The sequence below is a fragment of the Falco cherrug genome, chromosome 5, assembly GCF_023634085.1.
Source record: "Falco cherrug isolate bFalChe1 chromosome 5, bFalChe1.pri, whole genome shotgun sequence".
In the NCBI taxonomy this organism is placed as follows: Eukaryota; Metazoa; Chordata; class Aves; order Falconiformes; family Falconidae; genus Falco; species Falco cherrug.
In genome coordinates, this window is record NC_073701.1 from 84,622,131 (window position 1) to 84,648,435 (window position 26,305).

The 26,305-nt window shown below is 36.2% G+C and overlaps 1 protein-coding gene across 2 annotated transcripts in view; it reads right to left on the reverse strand.

The window, feature by feature from the left end:
- The window catches only part of GRM8 (glutamate metabotropic receptor 8), a 358,453-nt gene that overhangs the window by 36,200 nt on the left and 295,948 nt on the right, over positions 1-26,305 (reverse strand). For both annotated transcript variants that reach the window (XM_055712667.1, XM_055712666.1), the window contains one exon: positions 14,516-15,451. In XM_055712667.1, the coding sequence (XP_055568642.1) occupies positions 14,516-15,451 (936 nt within the window). The remainder of the gene's footprint in view (positions 1-14,515; positions 15,452-26,305) is intronic.

Below are 26,305 nucleotides of genomic sequence, written 5' to 3' on the forward strand. Positions count from 1 at the left end.
GTCCTCAGACGCACCACATGGGACCCTGAAGAGATATATATTTTAAGTGCCCTGTTGTACGGGTGTAGCCATTGCAGTTTCTATTCCTGCTTTGTTCAGCACTAAAGACATAGCAAATAAGTCTTGTATATCAGAGATCCTCCTTGATTTTTTTTTCCTTTTTTATTTTTTTTTGTAATTGGTGATTTTCTCCTATTTTTTAATAAAGAATATTTCCTTTCTTTACAAAGATTTCACACTAATAATTGGACAATGTTGATGTTCAGCTATCTAACCCTAGTGACCAACACCATACCATTTCAGAGTAGTCTGCATCCCAGAGGACACATTCCCCACAAAGGTTACCACCTTTGAGTCCTACTGTGGACAGTTTTATACTGATCTTAAAAAGGGTTGGTAGGACTTAGGCCTCCTATGCTCATAAATTTGGATTTGCTTTTCCACATTACCAGTGGTGGGAGATCATCTCCAGGCATTCATATTTCTATAAAAAGTAGTCCAAGCTCAGAAAATTAAAAGCCACCTGACCCTGCAGTAAGCAACATAGCTGTATGAAGGTTTCATTGGTCACATAACAGTGCTACAACAACACAGACACATGGCCGTGACTAACCACTCTGTAGGGACACACTGAGGTCCACACTTAAAAGTAACGTCTCTTTGTCTTTTCCTTGAGTGTTCCCCTCAAAGGTAACTCAAGCTGCTCAAAGTACTGTGTAGAAGTAGCCCCTCTGATCACCTTAGGAGCCATATCTTGTATCCCCTTTTGCAAGTAGCCATATAACATGAATTCACTGGAACGTGGAAACCTCCTACAGCATAGGACATTCTTTTCCCTTAGGAAAAAGGGTCATTCAAAGCCATAATAAGTTTATCAGGTGTTTCTGTCATCAGTTTGTATTAAGATCTCATGCATGCATTACAAATTCCTTTCAGAATTTATAATATATGATCTCTCTATGCAGCTAGTCAATCCTTTCTCTTCTCCTATTGTGCTCCATTTTGGGGGTTTTCACGTCCAAAATGTTAGCTTGAATAGCATGTATACTCAAGAAAGGACACAAACTGATATTTTTGGCTCTTTCCTTTGCACTCTTTGGCACAACTGAAAAAAGGAAGCTCCTTCAGGACTACAGAATGTGTGTGTCCTAGGTTGTGCCAAAATCAAGGTTGCACAAAACCTTCAGTTACAAAACCCACCACATTTACAGAGGGTTTTCTTTTATATCTTTGTCAACTTGCATAGATTTTATTCTGAGAAAAATGGAAATTACTGTAAAACTTAACTGAAAACAAAAATGGGAAAATCAAAGTATCTGATGTGGTTTAATCAAATAAACCAGCAGAGCAGATGTGACTCTGCCTCCTTTGAAATGTCCTGTGTGATATGAAAGAGTACATAACCAAAAGGAACACCACAGTTCTTACTAATGAAGTAAATCTTTTTAGTTGATGTGCTGACCTGTTCCACTGGACTTATGGTACCAAAACAATATCTGGCTAAATCTCCAGAAGCGTACATTTGAATTTGGCCCTGAAGTGGTCAGACAGTTAGACTAAAAGATCGTTGTAGGTCCATTCCAACTGAAATATTCTATTCTATTCTATTCTATTCTATCCTATTCTATTCTATTCTAATTCTATTCTATTCTATTCTATCCTATCCTATCCTGTTCTGTTCTATCCTATCCTATCCTATTCTAATTTATTCTATTCTAATTTATTCTATTCTAATTTATTCTATTCTATTCTATTCTATTCTATTCTATTCTATTCTATTCTATTCTATTCTATTCTATTCTATTCTGTTCTGTTCTGTTCTATTCTGTTCTGTTCTGTTCTGTTCTGTTCTGTTCTGCTCTGGCTCTCGATGTACAGCACTCCTGACGACCATGTAGTAATGGATTTACAGCAGAATACCTTGGGCATACTCAAATTCTAGAATTCTGGCCTTTCCCAACCCCCAGCTCCTTTTAATAAGCTTCTCTTCAGCCTGGTCTCCAGAACTGCTCCCTAAACACAACCAGCCCACTACTTGTTAAAACATTTGCTCATAATTTGTTCTGTATCTGTGAAATACCTACACCTCTTAGCAGATAGCTGTTTATTCATCCGTAATAAGCAGACGTGAACTCTGAAGCTGTGGAGAAGGGGATTTGTAATAGACTGCAACCAGGAGTGGCTTGTGTAAGTGAAGAAACAGGACAAGACCTGTCTTTAAAAATCGCATGTATTCTAGTCTCCTTAAATTTCGTTGGTGAATCTAGGTAATATAAGCTTTTAGGAAGCAACAGAGGGTTTTATTTTCTTTCTCTCTCTCTCTTTTTTTTTTTTTTTTTACACAGGTATTACTCTCACACTTTAATTAGATTGTTAGTAAAATATAATCATCTAAGTAAGAAAAAATGTACACTTAAACCTCGTAAGCAAAGAGACTGTGATTCTTCCAAATATGTGAAAGAGGCCTTGGTCAAGGGGCAATGGTGGTGGTGGTGGTTGTGGTGGTGGAGATATTAATTGTGAATATATTGAAAAAGTTTATCCTTCACCCAAGTGGATGGCTTTGTAGGAGGAAGAAAATGTTTTTTACCAGAGCTCAAAAGCTAGAATAAAAAACAAAAAAAATTCCCAGAGAAAATAAGCACACTGGTGCTCTGAAACACATCACTGCTGGCCAACCTGACAGGTTAGATCCAAGTTACTTGCTTATACACTGCCATTTTAAACAGCATGGTAGTGCTAACTGCAGTAAAAATAGGTCTTGGCATTGACTCTGAGGCATTGCATGTGTTGGAGAGGTGCCCATGGTTTCATTCTGCAACCATAGGGGTCTAGTCTTCTGTCAATGTGTGTGCAGAACAGCTTTAAGAGGAATATGTGTGTTCATCCACGGGCAAAGAGGCCTAAAGAGCCTGTGTTAGTATTCGGATGGCACAATTAAAATCAGGCTGAATCCTTCTCATTCTGTAGACAAAAATCTTAGCACGATTTTACAGAAGCTTTTATTTCAGTCATGTAGGAGACAGAAATTATTAATTAGGCTTATAGTCAAACACTGTTCTACAAGGTACTAGTACATTCTATGACTCAACTGACAGCACTAGAAAATCTCTTTGTTGCAATTAAAAACTAAAAAAGTATCTGTCCAGAGTAGATCTTTAGGTTCCTGTCTGTGTTTTGGAATACGAAGGACTTTTTCCAGCAGGTGGATGTAGAAACCACATTAACTTACATCATACAGAAAAGGTCTGTTCAACTACAGTTTTGCCATTTCCTTGTATATTCTGGTGACCTTGAGAGAAAACGGATATAGTCAAATACTAAAATGCCTGGCTGTGATACTAAAAACGCTTGGCTCTCAACCACCTTTTCAAAGGAAGTGCAACTGCAGCAATGCCAGCTGACAGGGCTTCGCCCACAGTCTAGCATGACACCTGCCCAAGTACGGTACAGAGCTACACCGGTACGAAGAGGCAGGCCAAAGGAAACAGTCAATGTATCTGCTTGCTACATGCTTGCTTAGGAGACGGGAGGAAGCACACCACATCTTCCTCTTCCCTACATCTATGCCTCCCTCATGCTTGCAAACTTCTAGTGTAGCAGTAATGTGATACTGTTTAAGGACACAATGTACATAGCATTTTTCCTGCTTTGGATGTTTAGAAAACCAGTCTGCCTGCTGTGTTTTTTTCATGTCATTCTCCTGGTGTGCAGGAGAATTCAAACACATATAAAGTACAGGATAATAAGCTCAAGATAAAGCCAAGTCACATATGACTTTTAGTGTAGATAATGAAAAACACAGTGTCCAATTCTCCAATTATATTCTTGTATAACACAGATGTGCAAACTCTAATTTACACAAGCCCCTTTAGATTGCAAAATAGATGGGATACACGCAGGGGAAGGATTAAAGGAAGAGTTAACAGCAGTTGGGGCAGTGACATCAAACATTCCTTGCCATCATTGGCAAAACTCCCACTCACTTGAATTGGGTTGTGGCTTTACCTGAACCTTTCAGAAATAGAGCACTAAACAAAGGAATTAAAACTTGGATAGATTTGAGAATGCTGGATGGAGTCAGATGGAAAGAAAGAAAGTGTTTTTACACAGGAATCAGAACAAAATTTTGCTAAATTTAAGAGTGAAAGTAACAAGCACCAATAACAAAAAGCTGACATCAGCGTCAGTGAGGGAAAGGACGAAGAGACACAGGGATAAGTGCAGGTTCTAAGTATTAAGTCACATAGAAAAAAACTAGGATTTTGTATATAATGGTAGAAAAGTGGCACTGGCTGGAAACAAGATAGGAGGATATAAACAGCAAAATATGAAGGTTGATAAGGACAAAGGTTATGGCTTTGGTGATGTCGGAAACAAAGAAATTACAAGCCTCATTGACAAAGCCAATAGTGCGGAGGGAATAGCAGAGAAATTTCCAATTTGGAAATCTGGAAGCCTTTACGGAGATATGTGGTCTTTGTAGGTCAATAAAATTTTATGCAGTGTGATGGCTCAGAGGGATAGACAGTGATATGTTCTGGAAGAAGCTGCTTCAAACAGTACCATAATTTGCATTGTACAAGTAGGACTTCTCCTTCTAAAGCACCATTTCAGTAGATCAGCTCTTAAGGAAAACATATGGTGCAAGCAATTGCCTTACAAAGACTGTTTGAAAAGTAGTTTTGGGCTTTGGGACCAATTTCTCCATCATGCCACATTGGTTTGTCCATGTCTTTTTGATGACTAGATTAGGAGATAGATGCTTTGCCTGCTGTGAGCTCTTCTGCTATACCTCACACAATTACAAGTGCTAGCTTACTAGAAAAGACACTTGCAAAATGTCATGTGTTCCTCAGCTTCAGAGCTTAAAATCTTTTCCTGTATTTGCTATTTAACACTGTCTTGTAGGTAGTTTCCTGCTTCTCTTCTAATCTCCTTTTGACCTTGCTGTTTTGTGATTGGGAAATGTTGTGCGGTACCTGTTTGAATGGCATTCGTGATACCTGTGAATACCTGCTATTAGTCCATCTGAGTTCAGTGGAGTTAATAAAAGGACAATCAAGCCCTGTGCCTTTCTTCCCTTTATTGTTCAGCTACTTTTATTCTACTGTGGTAGAGAGGAGGATGTTTTCTGTACAAAACAGATTTATGTAAGTGCTGTGTCATCGGTTCTGTCAATGCGCCTGATAACATCACTTTAATCCCATCCACACATTCCACAATATCAAGTAAACATGACCTTGATAATCACCATGAAAACAATCATTTGACCATTCTACGAGGGTCATGTTTCTGGTAAACTGCCTGATTATGAAATCACTCTCAAGTCTGTTAGGAAAAGAAAAAATCAAACTGGATGTACACACTGAAAATTCATGTATAAAGTTAATATTTCATAATCTATTTTTAGCTGGATTACTAGGAAAAAAGATAACATTCTGCTATGTTAAATTCTGACTATCTTGGCTTAGCTTATATGGATCACTATTGTCATTTTATCCCCGGTTAAGAAGCTTCACTGTAAACTGAAAGAAAAATAGGCTTTCATAAAAATAGATGTACATGACCAATTAAAGACTTTGTATTGTAGAAGGTGGTCATATATGTATAAAAGTATAAAAGTATAAAAGATAGTTGCAATTACTTTCTATTACTCATAGATATATTTTTTCCCCACTATGTGTGTTTATCGTAGCGTTCTCAAATGAAAAATATATTGCTATTTTTATTTGTGTATTTACAAACATATTCAATTCATTTTTCAGTAAGTGATACATTTGCTACACAATTTTCTACACAATTTGTGTTATCACTAGTTTTGGTTTATCCAAATTAAACCAGTCCTTCCAATGCCTCAGGAACCAAAGAGTTTATAAAGTGCAAGTCACTTCATTGTTTTGATGGCTGCAAGGAACAGGGTCCTGTCAGGCCACAGGGCAGCGCTGGAGCTGCTCGCTGAAAGTTTTGTTGGTCAGTAACACATCAGCCTGGTCTGGCCTCAGTCTGAGAACAGATTTCAGTCTGCAATGGAAACCTGAATGAATTTGCAAACTTGTAAACTTCTGTGACAGTGAGTTTTTTATTAGACACCTGATTCAAAAATTGCTACATAGCCCTTCATTCTGAATGCAGAATAGCGGACAGAATTGAATATAAAAAAAGATGTAGGACCTTCATTTGTCTCAATCCATCTTATTTTATAAGGTTCCATGACGCAACATTTTATGTGCATCCCTTGAATCCCCAAATCCATTCTTGTTGGATGCAGAGACACTTGCAATTGGACAAAAGAAATATGCTTGCTTTTAATGAACTGTTAAACTGTCTGTGGTCCTCTTCAGATACCCTGTGGCTGGGCACCAGTTGTCAGTGCTTGATTATCAGAGCATGAAGCAGTTGAGAGAATGATTAAACTCTAAGATGCATAATCTACTTTTTCTCTTTATGCAAAACCATCAGTGCCTTGGACACTGTCCTGTGCATAATAATGACATAGAGGACCCCATCTCACAGTTACACTTGATGAAACACAATTGTGAAAGTTTATAGCATCTCAACACCAAGAAGCAATCTCTTTCTTACTGTGCAAAGATCATCTTATACAACTGGAAGTATTTCTCTTTAACTGCACTTGTTGAAGACAATCAGATATTTGGCACTGAAAAAATAACTTCAACATTTTTGTGAGGTGGATCTGATTTCTAGAAATACAGTATATAAGGCATATTTTTCCAGGTTATCTCTGTGAAACATTTGTGGTCTTTCAAAACTGCCCTCTGCGATTACTAATTACTCTTTTCTAACGTAGATGAAGATGGCAGAGTTATTTAGCTGTCTGTGCTTCACAGAATTGTTTCTGTCTCTCAGTTAGAATTAGTTAGTTATCACAAAAGGCAGCAAGTAGCCAAAAAGGTCTCTGGCATACATTCTTTCTTCATATACCTATGCCTAACTCTGACATTTCCCAGGATGGGGTAGGAAGCAGATCACAGACAACTTTAATTTTTCTGGCAGCTCTTTCCTGTCTTTGGGAACAAAATTATTATTCATCGTTCGGCCAGAAGCAAACATGTCAGACAAGCAAAACACTGGTGCTTTCCATTACGTGACAGGTGCGCATCTCTTTAATGTACACAACTAGGTATGCCAGCTCAATGCTCATACTGGAACAAACATGCAACCATGCAGAAAAGGATAGGGTACACCCTTCAGGTGCACATGTGTAGCAGCATCTCACTGAACAGAAAATAATGGCTTTATATTTTATTAAATAGTCCACCTCTTTCTTAGAGAAGCTGGCATTTTCTCTCTCCCTGATACCTCCTAATAAATTTATAATTAAGATCAGTGCTCAGTGTACATACTTAAAATGCTAGTAGCTTAATTAATACAAAAGTAAAGAAAGAAATGAAATTACAACCTAAAGACCAGGCATATCTTAAAATAATAAAGTTGAGTCTTCAAAATTATGTATGCATTAGCTTTGCACAAAGTCTTTCATTCAGCAAGAACACTTGCTGAAACTTGGGTACACACTATGCTGAATAATAAAAAATCTAAACAGGGGCTAGAATTTTAAATAGTAGCTGCATTCAGCTCTCCACAAGATTTCACTGAGTGGGTCGGACAGTCTGAAATAAATCTTCTCCCTAGCTTTCACATGCTTTAAGTGGCCAGGTCACACATACACATTACGAGCAGACACAAGCAGAAAGACCATATCTCTTCAGTCCAAGGAAGCTTCAGCAAACCTTTGCAGATGCATTTCACCTCAAAACAAATTGAAAGAACTTTGGATTCTTGTCTTTTTTTTTTTTTTTTTTTTTTCTCTCTCTCTCTAATCATTCAGTTCCTGAGCGAAGCAGCTAAACAAGGGTCCAGATGACTACCCAACAGAGAATGCTACGATCAAAATGAACCTGAACAGCATCTAAGTGAACAGAGCTGGAGATGTCTTTTTGCACAAGAGACTGACTTGGTTGACTACAGTAATCTCTTCTGATTTCTTAGTTAATCTAATGTAGTTTAGATAATTACACTATAGTATAGATTAATTTCTAAGAAAGTACTTGGCCTGAACGCTGGTCATAAGTGTTTTGATAAATGTTTTTTTTAAAATCCAAGTCTGGTGTTACAGTTAAAAGTCAGTTCAGTTATTTTTCAGTTTAAGAAAGTGGGAACAATTTAAAAGTTGTGAAATTATCCTCTTTCAATATCAAAACTGCTCTGGTTCCAAAATTCGTTTTAATTAAAAAAAGATAGAAAAGGTTGAAACTGAAAAATGCTTTATAAATGCCCACAATATTTTAAATGGTCCAATAAATCCTTTCTGTCTTATTAGCTAATCAACATTTTTTCATAATTTTCACTCAGGTTTCCAGGGGGAACAGGGAAGCTTTTCCTAAGAAACAACTTTTGGAATGGTTTCCCATAAAGTAACTTTGGAAAGAAAAGAGGATCTCTGCATTTCACTGGTTTCTTACTAGGGGTACCTTTTGCAGTTTACACAGACATGCTGGAGAAGTACAATCACTCCCTTGTCCTCTTGCACCGGCTCATAGAAAGCTGGGGAGGAAAGAATAGATTTGTGGGGTTGCTGCAACCATTATTTGTTCAGCCAAAGGGTGAACCCAGCAATGCCCGTGACCTGCCCTGCACTGTACTGGTTATCTTCACCAGCTGGAAGGAAAAATGCTGTCTCAAGGATAAGCAAGAAACAAGGAACTTCCCTCAGAGGGAAAGGGAGCAGAGCAAAACTGGGCAATAAATAGCAATTCAGTCATACTCTTGTTCATGCTTTTTTTCCCACTCTGCTTCTACAGCAGAACAAAAAAGTCCTAATTTCTGCTAAGTATTAGGTCAAAAATCCTAGGAAATTATCAAACTTAGAAATAATTTAGCTCATGAAATATTTATATTTGGAAAAACATGAAATGAGAAAACATTATGGAAACCTGCTTTCTTAACACAAAATTTTCAGCAAAAGGGAGTGATTTTTCTGTCAGAATCTGGTGAATTTTCTCTAATTTTCATGTGTACCAAAACATGCAAAAATTCAAGTACCAATAGTTTTTGTTATAATCTTGCAGGTCCTCCTATACTCTTAAGATTCTGAAAAAAAAACCAGCAGAAGAACAGAAATTGAGTTTTGAACAATGATAAGCTGCTGAATGTGGAAAGTATCATTTTAGCAATCTTCTAACTTTGGATGCCATAATAATGACAATTAGAAACTGTTCCAATATCCCGCAGATTAATCCTCACTCTATGCACAGTGTTGACACTAAAGGTTCTAATTTAAACAAGCCAAACATATACATAAAATTGAAGAAATTCTAACATGATTGTTGTTCTGGACTTTTTCCTGCGATGTGTACTGCATGGACTACCTGCAGAGCTAGCTCTCTGAATATGATCAGGATTAGGTCTTTGAGGTGAAGAAATGGCTCAATGCATTCTGCTTGATTAACAGTCTGAGCATCATTAAGATGCTTTGTATTCTTACAGTCTCAGGAATACATGTAGCCAAGAATTCGTAATATAAACACAAAAAAAAAACCAAAAAAACAAAAAAAAAAGGTGATTTGTATAAATGTTGTAGAAATGTGGGTGAAGTAAGGGTTCTTTACCTGGATTGCCATTAATAGCCGTGGTTTTTAAGGTGTAGAATGTATCTTACTAGACGGATGGAACTACCTCTCCTTCCCACTGAGAACTGAATATCATCCTCTTGACAACCACAGCAGTAGTTTACAAGTCAAATTAATACTGGGATTCTCTTAGAATTCTTTCTAGCTTCTTTTAATGTTACTAACAAACAGCTGGATATAAGCGTGAGATCCACATGATCAGTAAATCCAGGATGAAAACAGCTGGAATAGTAAGAAAATTATTATAATAATTTATGGGACTAATTTATAAGATGTATTACAACTTGTTTTTCCTCTCTTACGGTTAATAAAAAAGAGATCAAATTTGTAGAAAAATTAGAAACAAATTAGTATTTATCTGCCTTGTTAGATAACACCTTGAAATTGCTTCTGGTGGAAAGAGAAGGAAGAAATTATTCCGCATTTTCTATGGTCCTCTTTCCTCAGCAGAAAAAGCCACCTTTTTTTTTTTTTTTTTTTTTTTTCACAGAAACAATTATTCATCTTCTCATTCAAAACGATGTATTGAGAAGTTGATATAAATGATGTATTTATTATCTGTGAATGAACATGATTCATCCGCCTGTCAAAACTGGTAAAAGGAAGGAAATTTTAAAAGTTCAGTTTATCAAATAAGGATGTACTTTATACAACCATCTATCCTCAGCTGGTTTTTGTGCAGTCTGCTGTTGTAACTTAATTTTACCCAGAGGTTCATCAAACATCTGTTTTAATCACACAGCTAAACTCAGCTAATTTTTTTCTGTGGCATTCCAGTCATTGTGACATTTCAGACATCTCTGTTCCAGATGATCCCAGTACTTCCAGTGTTTTGCCATGTACATATGTATGACATAGATGAAGGCTATATTCACAGAATGCTCTCTCACAGAATTTCTCTCCTTTGCCTCTAAAGCACCTCACTGACATTTATGTAAGTGTTAGAAAACTGGTGGTTTATGTCTTAGGGATACATTTTTTATTCAGTTCAGTGATGCACTGGAATAATTTAACTATTTGTAGTGGGCTCCTTTTGTAAAGCAGCAGCTGTCAAAGCAGGCTTGGTCATGAATGGATGAAATGATGAATTAGACAAAAAAATTACAAAGGATTTAAAGTCAATGTTCTTATTGTTTTCTGCAGAACATCTGCATATGATAAACTAAAAATTATAATTTTAGATTAAATAATCTAAAAATAGCATGTTTAATAGCACAAAGGGTTTATATTCTGCTGCTTGAGATTAAGTACGAACAATAAACTTGAAGTTCCACAAAAGCCACCAAGCTTGGGTTATGCGAGGTTACTTTGGATAAGTATTTTAACCTTTTGTTGCTTGGAAATAGATATATATCTTATTTTATATTTCTTGACTATTATATAGTAGTCTTCTCAATTTTGTATTAGTTTTAAACTTACACATAAAGAGAGAAAACATATGACTAGAAACAGCATCTGTTATAAAGGACTGTTAAAAATGTTACAAATGTCAAGGCTATAAATCATATTCCTACTGAGTCTTGTCAAGTTACCTTGACTTTTACCATGTTTTCTCTTACGGATGTTTCACTTCATGCAAATTCAGGCACTTAACTCAGCTGTATTATCCAGCTAGAGACCCAAGTTTCTTCATATGCATAGTTGTAGAGGAATGAAGGTGGGTTAATTAACATTGATCATATACAGCTGTGGGCTGGCTTCAGGGGCGGTGGGTTGGTTGATGTGGATAAGGTGCAGCTGTGGCTGGTTCTGTTAAGTGGTTAAATAGCCTTAAGGGGAACAGCCAACAAGGAGAGAACGGGATGTGGCAGAGGCCAGAAGTAGGGTGGACTGGCCTGAAGAGTATGAGGGAACACAAGCAGTAGATGAACCTTTGAGACCTTGTGGAGGTTTGGTGGCTGTGCCGGGGCAAGGTGTGCTAACTACTTACTGAAGTTAACTTGGTATGTGATGGTAAAAGACCTTGTTGCAGCTGACTAGTTTTGAGTGTGCTGTGACACACAGTGGAAAGAAAGGAGTTCCCATCCTGTGCTTCACACCAACAAGATTCACAGTCTGTCTGCAGAAAAGTACTTATCCTTATTTGCATGTCCTTCATCACACATTTGAAGTTTAATGGAAACCAACACTCAAATGTATGGACTTGTGCTGACTGTACAGGCATATACTCCTCTAGGTTCTACCTAGACTCTCTCAGCAAATCTATGCTTTTAGGAATTAATCCCAAGGCTGCTAAATATAAAGCTAACCTTTCTATGACAGTCTATGAGTTCTGGATCTAGACTCCTGTTTTTAGCATTAATGATCCTAAATTGTTTTTGTTTACCAGTGGTTGACAGTGAAATAAAAATAAAAGCTTCTCAATATACTTTCTACTTAATTTGTGTTCATGGAATAATTCATTCAGTAAACATAACCTTTCTTTCAAACAATGTATAATGACTTCTATTGTTGTAAGCACTGCTAATATTTAGGAAAAGTAGTTCCTTAAAACATTTTGAAAAAGATTTAATTACTCTTTATTCAACCAGAAATGTGTCTAAAGCTAGTAGTTCAATGAAGTGCTAGTTGGAAATACACCTGGCTTGTAATGAATACTACATTTTGTTATTGTCAACATCTCGGAAAGAAACCATTGTTTTTAGATAGTACTTTAAGTTCCCCAGCTTATTGCTCCATTCTCTCTGAGCAAACTCAAGCCAAGAAAAACAAACAAAAAACCCCAAACCAAAACAGAACGGACCACCAGGATTTTAAAATCAACTGCAAAGAGAGTAAGCACCTAATACAAATCTGTTTATTTTCTCTTTTATTTCTTTCATCCTCAAAAAAGATTATAATACTGAATTTCAAATAAGATATTCTATAACATATTGATTCGTTTTTAGTGTTTCTTTTGGTGTTGTGCACTGAGAAATCTACAAGCAACTTTGAGTTTATTCAGACAATGTATATATGTGCACACTAAGATATTACATTTGTCCTATTCAGACAAGCAATTTAATTGTATGAAAACACGAACTATTATGATGATGTTCATAGGGCTTTCTGTGGAAACATGTTTTTATTTCCAGCATAAAGCAGAAGCACTGTGAAAAAAAATTACTTGAATTATAGAGCTACTGTGTTAGCATATTAATTTGGGTTTTTTCCTCCTAAAAGTTATTATCTGAAGAACAACAAATCATTTAGAAAAAAAAAGCAACTAACAAGTTAAATTTAGTTTTAGAAGCTGTGCAATTTATTATAATTTGTGTGTTCAGTCTTGGGTTTCATAAAAGAAATGCAAAAGAGGTGTTCATTAATCTTGTCTTTAGAGGTCAAAACGAAATCATCCTTTATACAAGCTAAGATGAACCAATGTAAATCAAAACTCACTGCATAGTTGCCAGCCAAGCAATATTTTCTCTGTTTCAATACTCAGAAACACATTTCTTTTGTTATAGGTACTTGCCATAAAACTGACTGGCCCAAGCTGTTAAAACAGAATGTACCGCACATTTATACAACCGAGTATTTTTATGAATTACACCTACACATGCAAAAAACTCAAAATTTAAATCCAATTCACCTAAAAATGTTTTCCTGTATTATATAAATATATACATATATTTAATCTTTACTTACTGTATCTATGATATGCCATTACTTGGTACTCACTTTCCCTTACTTAATCCCAAAAGCCATGGAAATCAAGCCTGATCCAATTCAGCAAGCCTGCTTACTTCAATTTTCAGTGAGGAAAATGTTTTTCTGCCACACTCTCTCCCCCATACAATTCCTCTGCTTGAATCAGCAGGTATTTTATTAAGCCATACAGACCTCTTCTTTAAATCCAGTAGGCAAGAGTGCCCTCTAAACCAGAGACACGTCAAACTTTTGTGCATTTATAGGTGGACACATTGACTTTTCCAATTAAATTAAAATGTATATTTTGAAACGTTATAAAAAACACCTGCTTGAAAAGGGGAAAGAGCTCGTGTAGAAAACTTACTATTTTTTTTTTTTTTAAGATTTTCCAAATCCTGCAGATCTGAAGTTTTGAAGATTGATGCTGGTATTATTGCTGGCTCTTATGCAACTTGTCATTATCACCACTGTCAGCTGGATAAAAACTCACATTTTGACATTTACCTCTGCCTTTCCATTAGAACTGAGAGAAGGAGAGTTAAATGTCTGACATGTTTTGTACTGCTCGCCATGACTGATATCAGGAAAAATCCATGCCAGTTAAAGAAGGAATAACAGATATCCAAGAATGCAACATTAAAAGATCAGGAAAATGTGTTCTTTTGCTCAGAGACAATAATTAGTGAATTATGCTTTATATGATTTTACATACACTTCATTCACTCCTATTCTCTCTCTTCTTTTTTTTTTTTAAGTTATATTTGTCAACCAGAGAGAAAAGAAATTCTTTTCATTCTGCCCAAGCATTCTTCTTCATTATTTTTGACAAATGTAAGTTGATCTTCTTAGACTTTTGGATTGCAACCATTTCTATCAGATCTGTGGATGATAACAAAGATTTATAGTGTTTCATGTAACAGGCTAGAGCATCACTGAAGGATAATAATAAAAATTAGAAGCATCAGTCCTTTAAGGATATATTGAAGGATATATTGAGAAAATACCAACATTATTATGCCAGCCACACCACAATCACATTCAGTTTCTTGTGTTAAAACATAGGAAACCTACCTTTTGAATCATCTATTTTATTATCTGTGATTTCTGAGAGTTTGTTTGCAATTATGATTCAGAATTACTCACTTGTAAGAGTGAAAATATAATGCTATAAGTATGGAGAGATGAAAATAGAAAAAGGATAGTATTTGATTTGCAAACTTATCATCACTTACCTTCTCTGCTGATTGGGCCGTACCAAAAAAGATTGGAATAAAAGCTAACCAAATTATGCAGGTTGTGTACATAGTAAATCCAATGGGTTTTGCTTCATTGAAGGTCTCTGGAACCCCTCTTGTTTTAATAGCATAAACAGTGCATGTGACCATCAAGAGAATACTATATCCAAGGGAACAAATGAGAGAAAGATCTGAAATGTCACATTTGAGTACTCCCCTGGCATTTTCTGGTTCAAGTGTCCTCTGCTCTCCATAGTCTACGATGGTGTGTGGTGGATCGATAGCAAACCAGATGAAGACTCCAATAAGCTGCATGGATATGAGGCTGAAAGTGATCACCAGCTGGGAAGCCGGACTAATAAATTTGGGAGCTGTGACAGATTTTTTACCTTGTTCAAATATTCTGTGAATCCTGTTTGTTTTGGTAAGCAAGGCAGCATAGCTGAAACACATGCCGAGTCCTAAAAAGATCCTTCGAAACGAGCAGACCACTGTATCAGGAGTTGCAATCATTAAAAAAGTAATGGAGTAACAGAGAAAAATCCCAGTCAAGAGCACATAACTAAGCTCCCGTCCAGAGGCTCTGACAATTGGTGTGTCGTTGTACCGGACAAATGTCACAATCACAAAGGTGGTGGCAATTATACCAAGAATAGCTATGAAGACAGGCACAATGGCCCAAGGAGAATGCCACTCCAATTTGATTATAGGGATAAGCTGGCAATCTGTACGGTTGGCGTTTGGTCTCTTATTAATAGGGCACAGTTCACAGTTGAATTCATCCACCTGGTAATGGTACCCCTCACAGCGTTCACAGTGCCAGCAGCAGGGCACTCCCTTCACAGTTTTCTTTCTTTCCCCGGCTTTACAGGGCAGGCTGCAGACAGATGCTGGATGAGTGTGTTCTTTAGTAGCCCACTGCATGTCTTCTACCTGTGGGTATAAAAAATTAATGAGCCTTCAGTTTTCTCCCATTTATAATATCCTAATCCTGGCCACAGGTTTGTCATAAATCACTACATGCTGACAGTACAAATACAGTTTACTGTAATAAGAAACCTGTTTCTTTCCCTTGTATTGACTTTATAAAAGTGTTAAATGATTGTGTCCAATTAATCATTCACACCACAGGCTTGATGAGTGTCATTAGTTTCTATTTACCTCTTTACTGCTGACCAAATTGACGTCTGTAAAGATATTTATTGACTCCAGGCTAGTTTAAAAGCAAAAAGCCCTGTACATAGTGCTTTAAAAGTTAATCACATGCAAATATAAATACCAGTAGTTCTCAAACATTTAATTATGAAATAAGGCTATGTGAGTTTCAGAGAAGTTTCTGGTACAGCAAAGAAATAGATTAAAATCTCCTTGCATCAGCTCTGGCAGAACAAAGTGTGCCAGAAAAAAAAGATCTCTGGTGCCACCTCTTCCATGAATGTGGATATTTTATACTTTTCCATCTTTTAAGTCTTGAAATGCACAAGATTGTTTTGTTTACATTTCTAGAAGATAAAAATGAGTATATAGTTCTTTCTGAATAATAATGGAAAAAGACGTCGTGGCTACCGCTTTAGTCATGCTGATTTAAAAGGTTCAAGGATCTTTTTGTAGCACAGAACAGATACACACAGTGTAGTCTTGTTTTGGAAATCCCAGACTTCTCCACAGCAGCACATGAACAAAATATACTTTTTTCATCCACTTATCTATACTTACTGCATGCCCTCCAAATAAAATCTGAATAGGAAACTCATAGATTTAAACATCTGCTGCTTAAAAGTATCACTTTAGCTCTCCGTAGCACACCCTTGGGAACACCATGTTCGTCAGAGGTCACACTGAGTGAACCTCAGCAGTGTGTGGACCAAAGAGCTACTTGTAGGCACCAGAATCACGTTGCTCCCATGCTCCACCTTCCATTCCTTTGTTAGGTGGTAAGCGCTCAAGGAAAAAGGACTTACCTTGTTCTTGCCTATTAAGCACTTAGCACTTTTGATTCATTTGAAGGCTTTATTTATAAGTGAAAAAGCAGTAACAAAACTTCATGTGTCAGGAATGTTTTCAGTTTCTTCTGGAGGAGGACATAATGAGGACAGCTTATCAAGAGGCATAATTCTGGCCTTAACAGTTTATTTTTCCAGCAATTTTTCAACAGATTTGGGAGAAAATCATAATGTAACATTGCCAGCCTCATTTGCCTCCCTCAGAGAGCTGGAGCACTGGTTACAGCACCACACAGAGTGAATAAAGCAGCAATGAGCAGCCAGGTTATCTCCTCTGTCCACTCTTCTGCCCAGTGTAGGAATTTGCTGTTATTCACCACTCCAAGGGGCAAACAAGGGACCACCCAGTAACAAGGAGACAAGAACCCTGCTCATACAACTACTTCAGTGAATCCTGGGTCTACTCAAGGACTTCAGGGGGGTTTGGCTCAGTCTTGAACCTTCAGATGTTAACCATATATTAAGGACAGTGATAATTACACAAAATGCAGCATCTGGTGGCTGTGTAAAAGGAAATCATTTAAGTAATTAGTTTCCTAAAAAACGTAAGAATAACGCAGTTGAATGAAACAGCTTTGATAGAGCCCTAGCAGAGCACTTGACACGCGAAGAAAATATTCACCTCTATTAGAATCTCCTGGTTTTAATCATTGAAATTCTCAAAGCCTGCATAACCCCTACTGTTTCATCTACTAAACAAGAGAGAAAACATGTATGATTAAACCAGTGTGATAGCAAAGATATGTTCTCCTTCACAGTGTTGATAGAACAAATACATGAAAGCTCGTGATTTACTCAGATACTATGATAACGGGGCAACAGGAGGCCATGGTCATTAATCCAGATCTGTGGATAAATTTGGGGTGACTCAAAAAAGAACAGTACTGCCTGTTTGCCAGATTATAGCACAGAATACAGAATCACCAGGAGAGTGTACAACACCTGATCCAGCATAAACTTAGAATGGCATGGACAGGCAATATCTAATCTGGCAGAAAGCCTGATGGGATAAAGCTAAGGTGTCCAATTTTTTAACACATTTGAACTAGCAAATTAAGTTTATACTAGATCAGCATTTAATACCATGAGCCTGCAGTGTTTCTTATCTGGCATTAAGCATCCTAAAGCCGCATTTACTGCATTGTGAAACGATGGCTTAGATAGGTACAGTGAATTCCTTTATGTCTTTCAGAGTTCCTATCTTAATAACAGAAAAAAAGAAAAAAAAATCCTTTTACCGTACAGCTACTTATGATTTTGCATACATGTCTCTTGATGGTGCTTTAATTGACTAAAACCACACTTTAGAAGTCTTCCTGGCTGGCAATACATTAGAGTGCCTCAGGTTACACATTCCAATGGCAACAACTGATAATGAATTCCTCTCTCTGAAGGTCACTGGTAAAGAACCATGTTATGATTTTCATTCTAGTGCATCTGACACGAGCTACACAAGATATAATTTCCAGCATGGCAATACAAGGTTACGAATGCTGAAAAACTCACTGGCTAAAAAACCTGAAGTATTTTCTTTTAATTTTTTTAAATTGTTTAAGAATATAAGCACTATTAGTTCTTAGCAATGGAACAATTCCAACAAGAATTGACTCTTAAAGCATAAAAAAAGAATAAATCAATGTAGAGAATAACCAGAATGAATGGCTGCTGCAGGTGCATTTCACAAGGTAGTTACATCTTGCAATCTTTCTTGTCTGGATTACTTTTTTTAGGCGAAACACATAGTTATATTTAGCTTGACCAACAACATTTCTGGAAAAGCTCTTAACAAAAATATTATGATTTCTTGACCATTATTTTTTTATTTTATTTTCTATCTAACAAGAAAGAGAAGATACATTCCCAGTAAACATTGGCCAGTGTTTGAAATTGAAGATCCCCTTTAAGATACTTGCAGATATGAGAAAAATCTGGCATTGCAGGATTTTAAATCTGGAAGTGGGTGCAAAGATGAGATTCTCCTATGAACCCAGCCATCCTGAAAACACAGTTTATAGCTACATCAACAAGCAACATGGCATAGTAAGAGCCGATCTGTGTAGCAAAAGTGTTGAATCTGATGACTTGATGTTCACGTTGGTCAGTATTTGAAGTTAGAGCCTGTGAAGGAAGGTTATACGGAACTAGTTTTGATGTAGTTCAGTGAACTGAACACCCAATAATGGCTAAAGATTAGGTGTCCTTCTGGAAAGCATCTTCTGTTTTCATTCCAGCCAAAAGCAATCCCGCTCATATAGCTTGAGACCCAGGCCACAGTAAGCAAGCGTGCTAAGTGGAAATAATTAGCAGACTCGTTTAAAAAGCAGACTCTTGACTGAAACCAAAATGCTACTGTGTGTACACCCCCAGACTTCTACTTCGACACCACTGTAACAGAGGTAAAGGGCAGGGAAAATTCTACCTCAGAGTGAGCAATTCCTGCTTTTATTACATCTGAACAGGTCTGCTAAGGGTTTCTGTATATGCGGCAGTTAAAGACTATGATAAGTTACGTTACTTCTGGTCATCTGGTTCATTCCCAGCTATCCATAACCTGCAGCAGTCTTTGCCTGTAATGTACTTTTTAATTATTCTTTTGCATAATTTAAATATAATAAGGAAATTCAGTACAAGACTTAATTACAACAGTGGTCTTAAAGCTCTGTCATTTTTTTCAGGCACTGAATGGATATACCAAAGGATCTGGCTTCTCAAACCTGTGCAGAATATTCACCCATGTCATTATTATTGAATCTTTAGGATATAGTACTGTTGATCCCACTTCTCTGGGATTAACTTTAGACAATAAATGACAGGAGAAACTGTTAAGAAACAAGAAAGTGAAGGAGAATCATTTGGAAACATAGACACCTGGACACTGTATAATTTTCACAACTGCTGAAAACCTGTAATAGTTATAAACTTTAAAGTGATTTGCTGGATGTTAAGCTTCTTTTGAATTTTTTTTTATTTTATTTTTTTTTTATGTAGACATAAACACTTAGCAGTAGAACTTTCAAAAGTGCCAAAGGGAACTTGTTCATTCCAGCTAATTAATTTAAATGGGAGCTAAGTGCTTTATCTGTTTAAGTGCTTTTGAAAATCCCACTCTGCTTCCATCTGCAGTTTTCATGATCTAAACACTTTGGAAAACTTGCCCCAAAGTGATCTAGAAGTTCAAAAGTTATAAAACCAACTTCAGGGGAGCTTAACTTTAGGCACACATTTTTAAACAAAATTCTCATGAGGGAAAGAAACTGACCAGGAAGCCAAAGCCAAATAAAAGACAGACAGAAAAGAAGAGGGTTTTTGACACTGAAAAAGTTCTGCATCTCTTTAGCCCTTACAGATCAAAATATCTGGATCTGCAGCACTCTAAACTGCTCAGACCCTGCTAAGGCTGGGTGAGTCTCAGATTATTAAGTAGCCTTAGGTAAACATAGTTTCTAGAAGCCTTTTTTTGCCACCTTCATTTTCATGTGATGTCTTCTATCTGCTTTTCCCTACAGTAGAATACATGACAGGACAGTTCATCGTTAAATCTATCTGAATTCATCATCTAGGTCAGATGGACTGGAATAGCCTAGCTCTGTATCTGTTATCAATAATAGTTTAAACATTATTATTAATTAGAGTAGCTTCTCTGAATTTGGAAAGTCCAATAGAATGATGTGCTATCATGAAGTACCTTACATCCCCCAAAGACGGGATTCAATTTTCTACTATTCCAATACTTACAAGAGTGAAAACATCAGAAAGACTATGACAGCATGTCTGTAAGATATGTATTCATCTTCTATGAAATGCATCAGGATACAAAAAGAGAATGGCTTCATTGCTATTTAAATAGACATAAAAATCATCTCCACATGAGATCTCCGCCTGACAGAGCTGCAATTTGCTTTAATTTGCAGCACCAAGATTCACAGTTCACTAAACCATTAAAATAGAGACAAAATGCCATTCTATATCAAAACCAAGTAAACACCTCTATCCTTCATGAACATTACAAATAGAATTTCCTCTAATATCTAATAATAAAGCTAAAAATTAATGATGTGAGAACTGGGCTAAAAAAAGATGAGATTTACATGGCACAGTACAAGTAGCACATTCACATTCCTGGCACCTACGTTCTTCCAATAATCAAGCAACTCATTCATTTAGCAATGCCCTCAGCAACCAGGGGAGAATGATCAAAAATGCTGTTAATAGGTCACATATCATTTCTGAACCACTTATGTGTACAAAACCACTCTGTTTTCCATTCTTAATGATCATGGAAAAAAGTATCACTTCCATCATTCAACAACAATGTAAAGAAAGGCATTTGGACAATCTTCAGAAAGTTTATATCAAGGGCATTGGTGGATAATATTTTAATGTTTCTGATTATGTTATATTATCATTTACAGGGATCTTAATTTTTGAAATCTTATCTCAGAGCTAGATATTTATTAAAAATAATTAAGAATACATGCTTAAGGATATTATTGTAACAAATGGAATTATACAAGATCTGGACAGAGGAACACAAGTAGCACATTCTGCCAGAGCGGTGGGAGCAGGCAACCATTTTATTTTGTAGTCAATTAAGACTTTCAGAAGCTCTTACATATAAATTCATACAACTTTTATTAGATATGCAGGTTCTTAGTTATAAAAATGATGAAGAAATGAAATATCACCTCCAGCTGTCACTAAGAATTGTTCTTATTTTGTCTCAAGTCTTGGAAGTCTTTCTCTTCTGACAAAAAGGTTCATCAGAGGAGCATAACAAGTGAGTGAATTAAAGTAATTTAATCTAATATTTAGCTTTTTAAATTGTCTAATGTATCTATTCTCACAGTAAAAATTCAAGTCTCTAATGTACCTTGTCCAATCAAGTCATCTGAACCATCAAAAACCAAAATTAAACTGAAACTGGTTCAACTAAAGTGATTATGAGCCTGAATATAATGATCATTGCATTCAGTCTGCCAGACAGATTTTATCCCTTCAGAGAAAAGCCAGGTATACTTAAAGACTAAACTTACAATTATTCAAGCAGGCTTGTGCAGAAGGGAAATAAGTCAAGGACAAAAAACACAATTTAATTTTTTTTAAAAAAATAATTAAAAAACAACCAAACACACACACACAAAACCCAGAATTAATCCAGATTATCAATGGCAGTATAAAATCACCTTCATTACCAAATTTGCCGTAATTGCTGTAAATTATTTACCTTATTCACCGCATACAGATGATTCCCTAACAACTGAGATGTCATTTTCTGGAATTTCAGGCATAGACATTCCTAGAGGATTACAAAGAACATGGAATCATATCTTTCTTTTTACCATATACTGGTTGAAAACGGATGCAGTTGAATATCAGTTTCAAGAGGAGACTGAGAATTTTGACCAGATGTAATGACCGTTACAGGACCAGTCTGAAATACAGCAATGAAAATCCTTCTTTTTCTTTTTCATTGGTAACCGAAGCACAGGTTGCTGTTACAACCCAGGTGGAAGCTGATTTCTCCTAACTGTGAATCCACCTGCCCAATGTTCCTCCTAGGCTTATCACTTACCATCTCTATCTCACACCTTCCCTAAAGGAAAAGCAAAGATAGTTAAATTTACTGTCATTTAAATTTAAATACCTATTTACGTGTGTGTGTGTATATATATATATATATATATATATACACATATGTATAAAATTATTTATATGTATATATCTTTTTCAATGTCCTGGACTACAGGAAGGAAGATGATATTTACATTATTTGAATGCAGTGCTACAAAACAGTTAAATAACTTTGGTCTCTAATCTTAATGTTAGCCTATAAGGCTCTCATACAGTCTGACTTTCTTAATGAGCTTGGGCAAATTATTTAACCTGCTTGAATCTTGTCTTTGCAATTGGCTTGAGGGAATCTGTCATGCAGACAGGAGCAGTGGAGACAGAGAAGTAAGTTTAAGATGTAAGAAGTTTAAGTAGGGATAAAACTGATCATCTCTCAGATCTAGAACGTTTTTCCCCCAGCAAGTACTTATATTTTAGAAAGCTTGATTGAAATAATTTTTACTGTTCAAATGGAGCAATCTTTTTGACAAAGAATTAATACCAGAAACTTTGTAACTATTCTTTGTTTCTTCAGCCCAGCAAAATCTTTCTTGTCATCTCCAGTTTCCCAGAACTACAATATCACCAATCTCTGGAATTACTAAAGCTATGAGAATGTATTTTTTTATGTTCTAGCCATATTAAGAAGTCATTCTCAGCTAGGGCAAAATAATTGAAGGAAAGGATGCTCTGAGGTCATAAACACACAAATAGAAAAGAATGGTGTAAACATATAAAGTTTGTTATGCTCATAAACTAGCCTAGCTTTACCAGTGGAAATGTATCTAGTGTGCTGAGACTAATTTTAGCTCAAAGAAACCAACCTCACTAGTTAAGTCATATCATTCATGACTACTGAATACTTACATAGAACAGCATACTGTGGAAACCTTAAACAGAATGATTGTACCACTGTGTCATAATCTACAGAGAGTGTTTATTAGTGCTATATCGACTTTAAATCCCTAGTCTTAAAATGCTAGCCTTTGAATGGTTTCGGATCTGTTTGTTTTACTATTTCTACTTTTACATCCACTTTTCTCTACCTGCGGTTTTGTTGGTGCTGATGGGCCACAGAAGTGCTGACCCTATCAGACGCTTGGTACAAGGGAAGGACGAGCTGCAGTATATTCCCTTCTTCAATTTGCCAAAGAACAAACTTATTAATGTGCATGGAATATCTGGAAACCAACATTTTATTCTCAGATGCCTTGGGGAGTAGACTAGCACAAAGTGCAGTGATTAGCCGGTCATAAGTAAAGAGCTACTGTTACTGCAGTGTATAAATATCAGATGGAATTTTACAGCAATCTAGTAGGCACTTTATTCAATACAAGAAAAAATAATTTTTATTTCTTCACAACATGAATCACAATTCATTTTTACTACAATTACTTTCACCAAAACAAAACAGAAAATCCAAACAAAAAAAAACATCACCACATTATTTCCTTAATAATTTTATGACAGAAATGTCCTATTCAAGATGACATAGACAGACTTCAGAATTTTTAAAGTGCTTTGCATGTTCTATTGTCTATATTTTGATAATATATAATTATTTTCAATGGATCAGACTGCAAATAAACTTTCCAAACTCATTCTTTATGCAGACCATTTTCACATAGACAATCCTTATTGCATATCCTTACCTAGAGGTCCTCACTGCCCTTACATGTACCTGACATGCACTTGGAAAGACTTTAATGAATATTTGTATATTTATATATAAAATTTATGATGTACACACGGGGACTGAAGTCATTATACACTACCAAAAGCAGACTGTGCCATAACTTTGCTTATAAATAAGCATGCTCAACCCCCCCTCAAATTAAAAACAAACAAACAAAAACCCATAAACACACATCCCCCCCCAAAAGCCCACCAAACTTCTCAGATTTAATTTTTCTTTGAGAAAATGCTGTTTTGAGAGGAAAACTTTCACCATCACCCTTTTTTGTCAAGTAACAGGTTTTGACGACCTCTAGTACTAAGGCTATTTGAACCATAAGCCTTGAAAGTACTTTTTTCTTCCTGCAGTTGATCACGCAGAAATAGTCTGCAAGCATGCTTCCAAAACAGTAGTGTTTTGAGAAAAAAACAATGAGCCTAGCTAGGGCAAAAAAATTTTTAAACACCACTTCCCTTTTGCTTGGAGTATCTTCTCAGTTCTGCACAAGGTCCACATCACCACTACATTAATAGACTAGTTGCCTTTCTTGATGAAGTATTTAATACCCATAACAAACCTGCTCCCTCCCAAATTTGTTGTTTTTATTTACAGTTACCAGTTAACTAAGCTAAAATTTGAGTTGGCCTGTTCAAAATCCAGTGCTCCATAGCTACTCGTTTCCCTTCAGTCCGTATCAGATGCCTTTCATTCCCAAAGGTGCTCAGATTCCCCCCCATTTCATAGCTCAGTTAACAGAAGGAACACAAAAGGCTAAGCACATCTGGCATTTGCCTTTAAAGACATTTCATATAGATCTTTTCTTTAATTTTAAAACTAATTTATTTAATAAATCCCACTATTTAATGAAAAAATGGTCACCATCACATGCTTTTGGTTTAAAGGTGAGTTTCTTTATCAAAATAAGAAGCTGCTGTTCCCAAACACCTTCATAATGGCCTGCAAAAGAATGTACTGGGCTAGACCTTCAGCAGATTTAGTCCAGAGTTATGATAACAAGGCCATGAGCCATACACATATTTAATATTACTAAGGAAATACACTCTCACCCTATTTGTTATCTTTAATATTTCATTATTTTAAAACTATTAACTAGCCAATCATAAAAAGCCTCAGATCAGTATTAAAAATTTTATTGATGGGTTTGGTTTAGTTTTAATCCTGCGGTATTATTTTTAAAGGTTTTAATCTATTTCCTAATTCTTGATCAGTGCAATAGATGCATATGAACTGGAGAATGAATGCCTCTAAATTCCAACCTGCACAATCTTTTCCACAAAATAATACCAACACACAAATAATATATTGTTTTTATTCCCACACTGCTCACAGTCAATTCCTCTAAAGGCTATACAAATCTGCAAGAAAAAATGATGGTCTCAATCCTAAAGAATTCATGGTCAAACCATAAGATAAGGGCAGGCAGAGAATCAGCAGAATACAGAAAAAAGACATCCTAAAAACAATAAGGCAGCACTGATCAGCATGATAGTCAGCAGCCACAGCGTACCTCCAAACAGATGTTTTTTGAGGCAATTGTAGCAAAAAGATTTTTAATGAGGGAACTGAAAAGAGAGAGCAGGGCAATTTTGCATTTATTTCCTGAGCTTTCCATCCAAACATAAGTGGCAGCAAGACAGAAAGCACAAAGGCAATAACTTCATCACTGACCTCTCAAAGAATAACAGAAAACAGAGCTGGAATATGCTGTGATCCTGTGCTTCTTGGTTTCTAAACAGTGTTTCAGCAACGTGAAGCACTTGAAATTTTGTGCAAAGTTGCCTTCACCTCAGCAACCTTGTACCTTAATTGACTGTGACAGAGGAACAGACAGGCTCCGTTGAAATGTAGGAATCAAGTTTATTTCCCTGTCTCAAGCAAAGAGGCACTATACCTAAACAGCTCCTGACATATTTATCCAACCTGTTTTTAGGGAAAAAAAAAAAAAAAAGCCATTAATATGTGTAGTACATTCTACCCTAAAGCACTGCAAAACCCTAAACACGGAGATGTATGTTCTGACATTAAAGTGGTTTTCCACTATAATAGCTCATATCTTCTTTGCCAGCTCCTCTTAGTGAACAGCGAGATCTTTCCATGGTAATGATTTTGAATTTTGAGCACTACATTTAAAAAAAAAAAAAAAGAAAGAAAGAAAACCACACTGTCCATTTAAACATAGTTCCATCCAGGTAACAAAATCACATATAAAAAGTCTGAAAGTCTGAACCAGCTCAGAACTGGCAGAAAACAGACTGTGTTTTATACTGAGATTTTCAGCAGCAGCGGAAGAGCTCTCTCTGCAAGCCTATGGTGCTGCTTAGAATGAAGAGTCAACAATTAAATGGAAAATTCTGTGGAGAGACTTAGTGATCTGACAGGCACAAAACAAGAATGAGGAGTAAGTTTAAGCTAGAGAAAATACCACACAGCACATTTAGTCAGAATAAAAAGGAAAAAACTAAAATCCTTATTACTAAG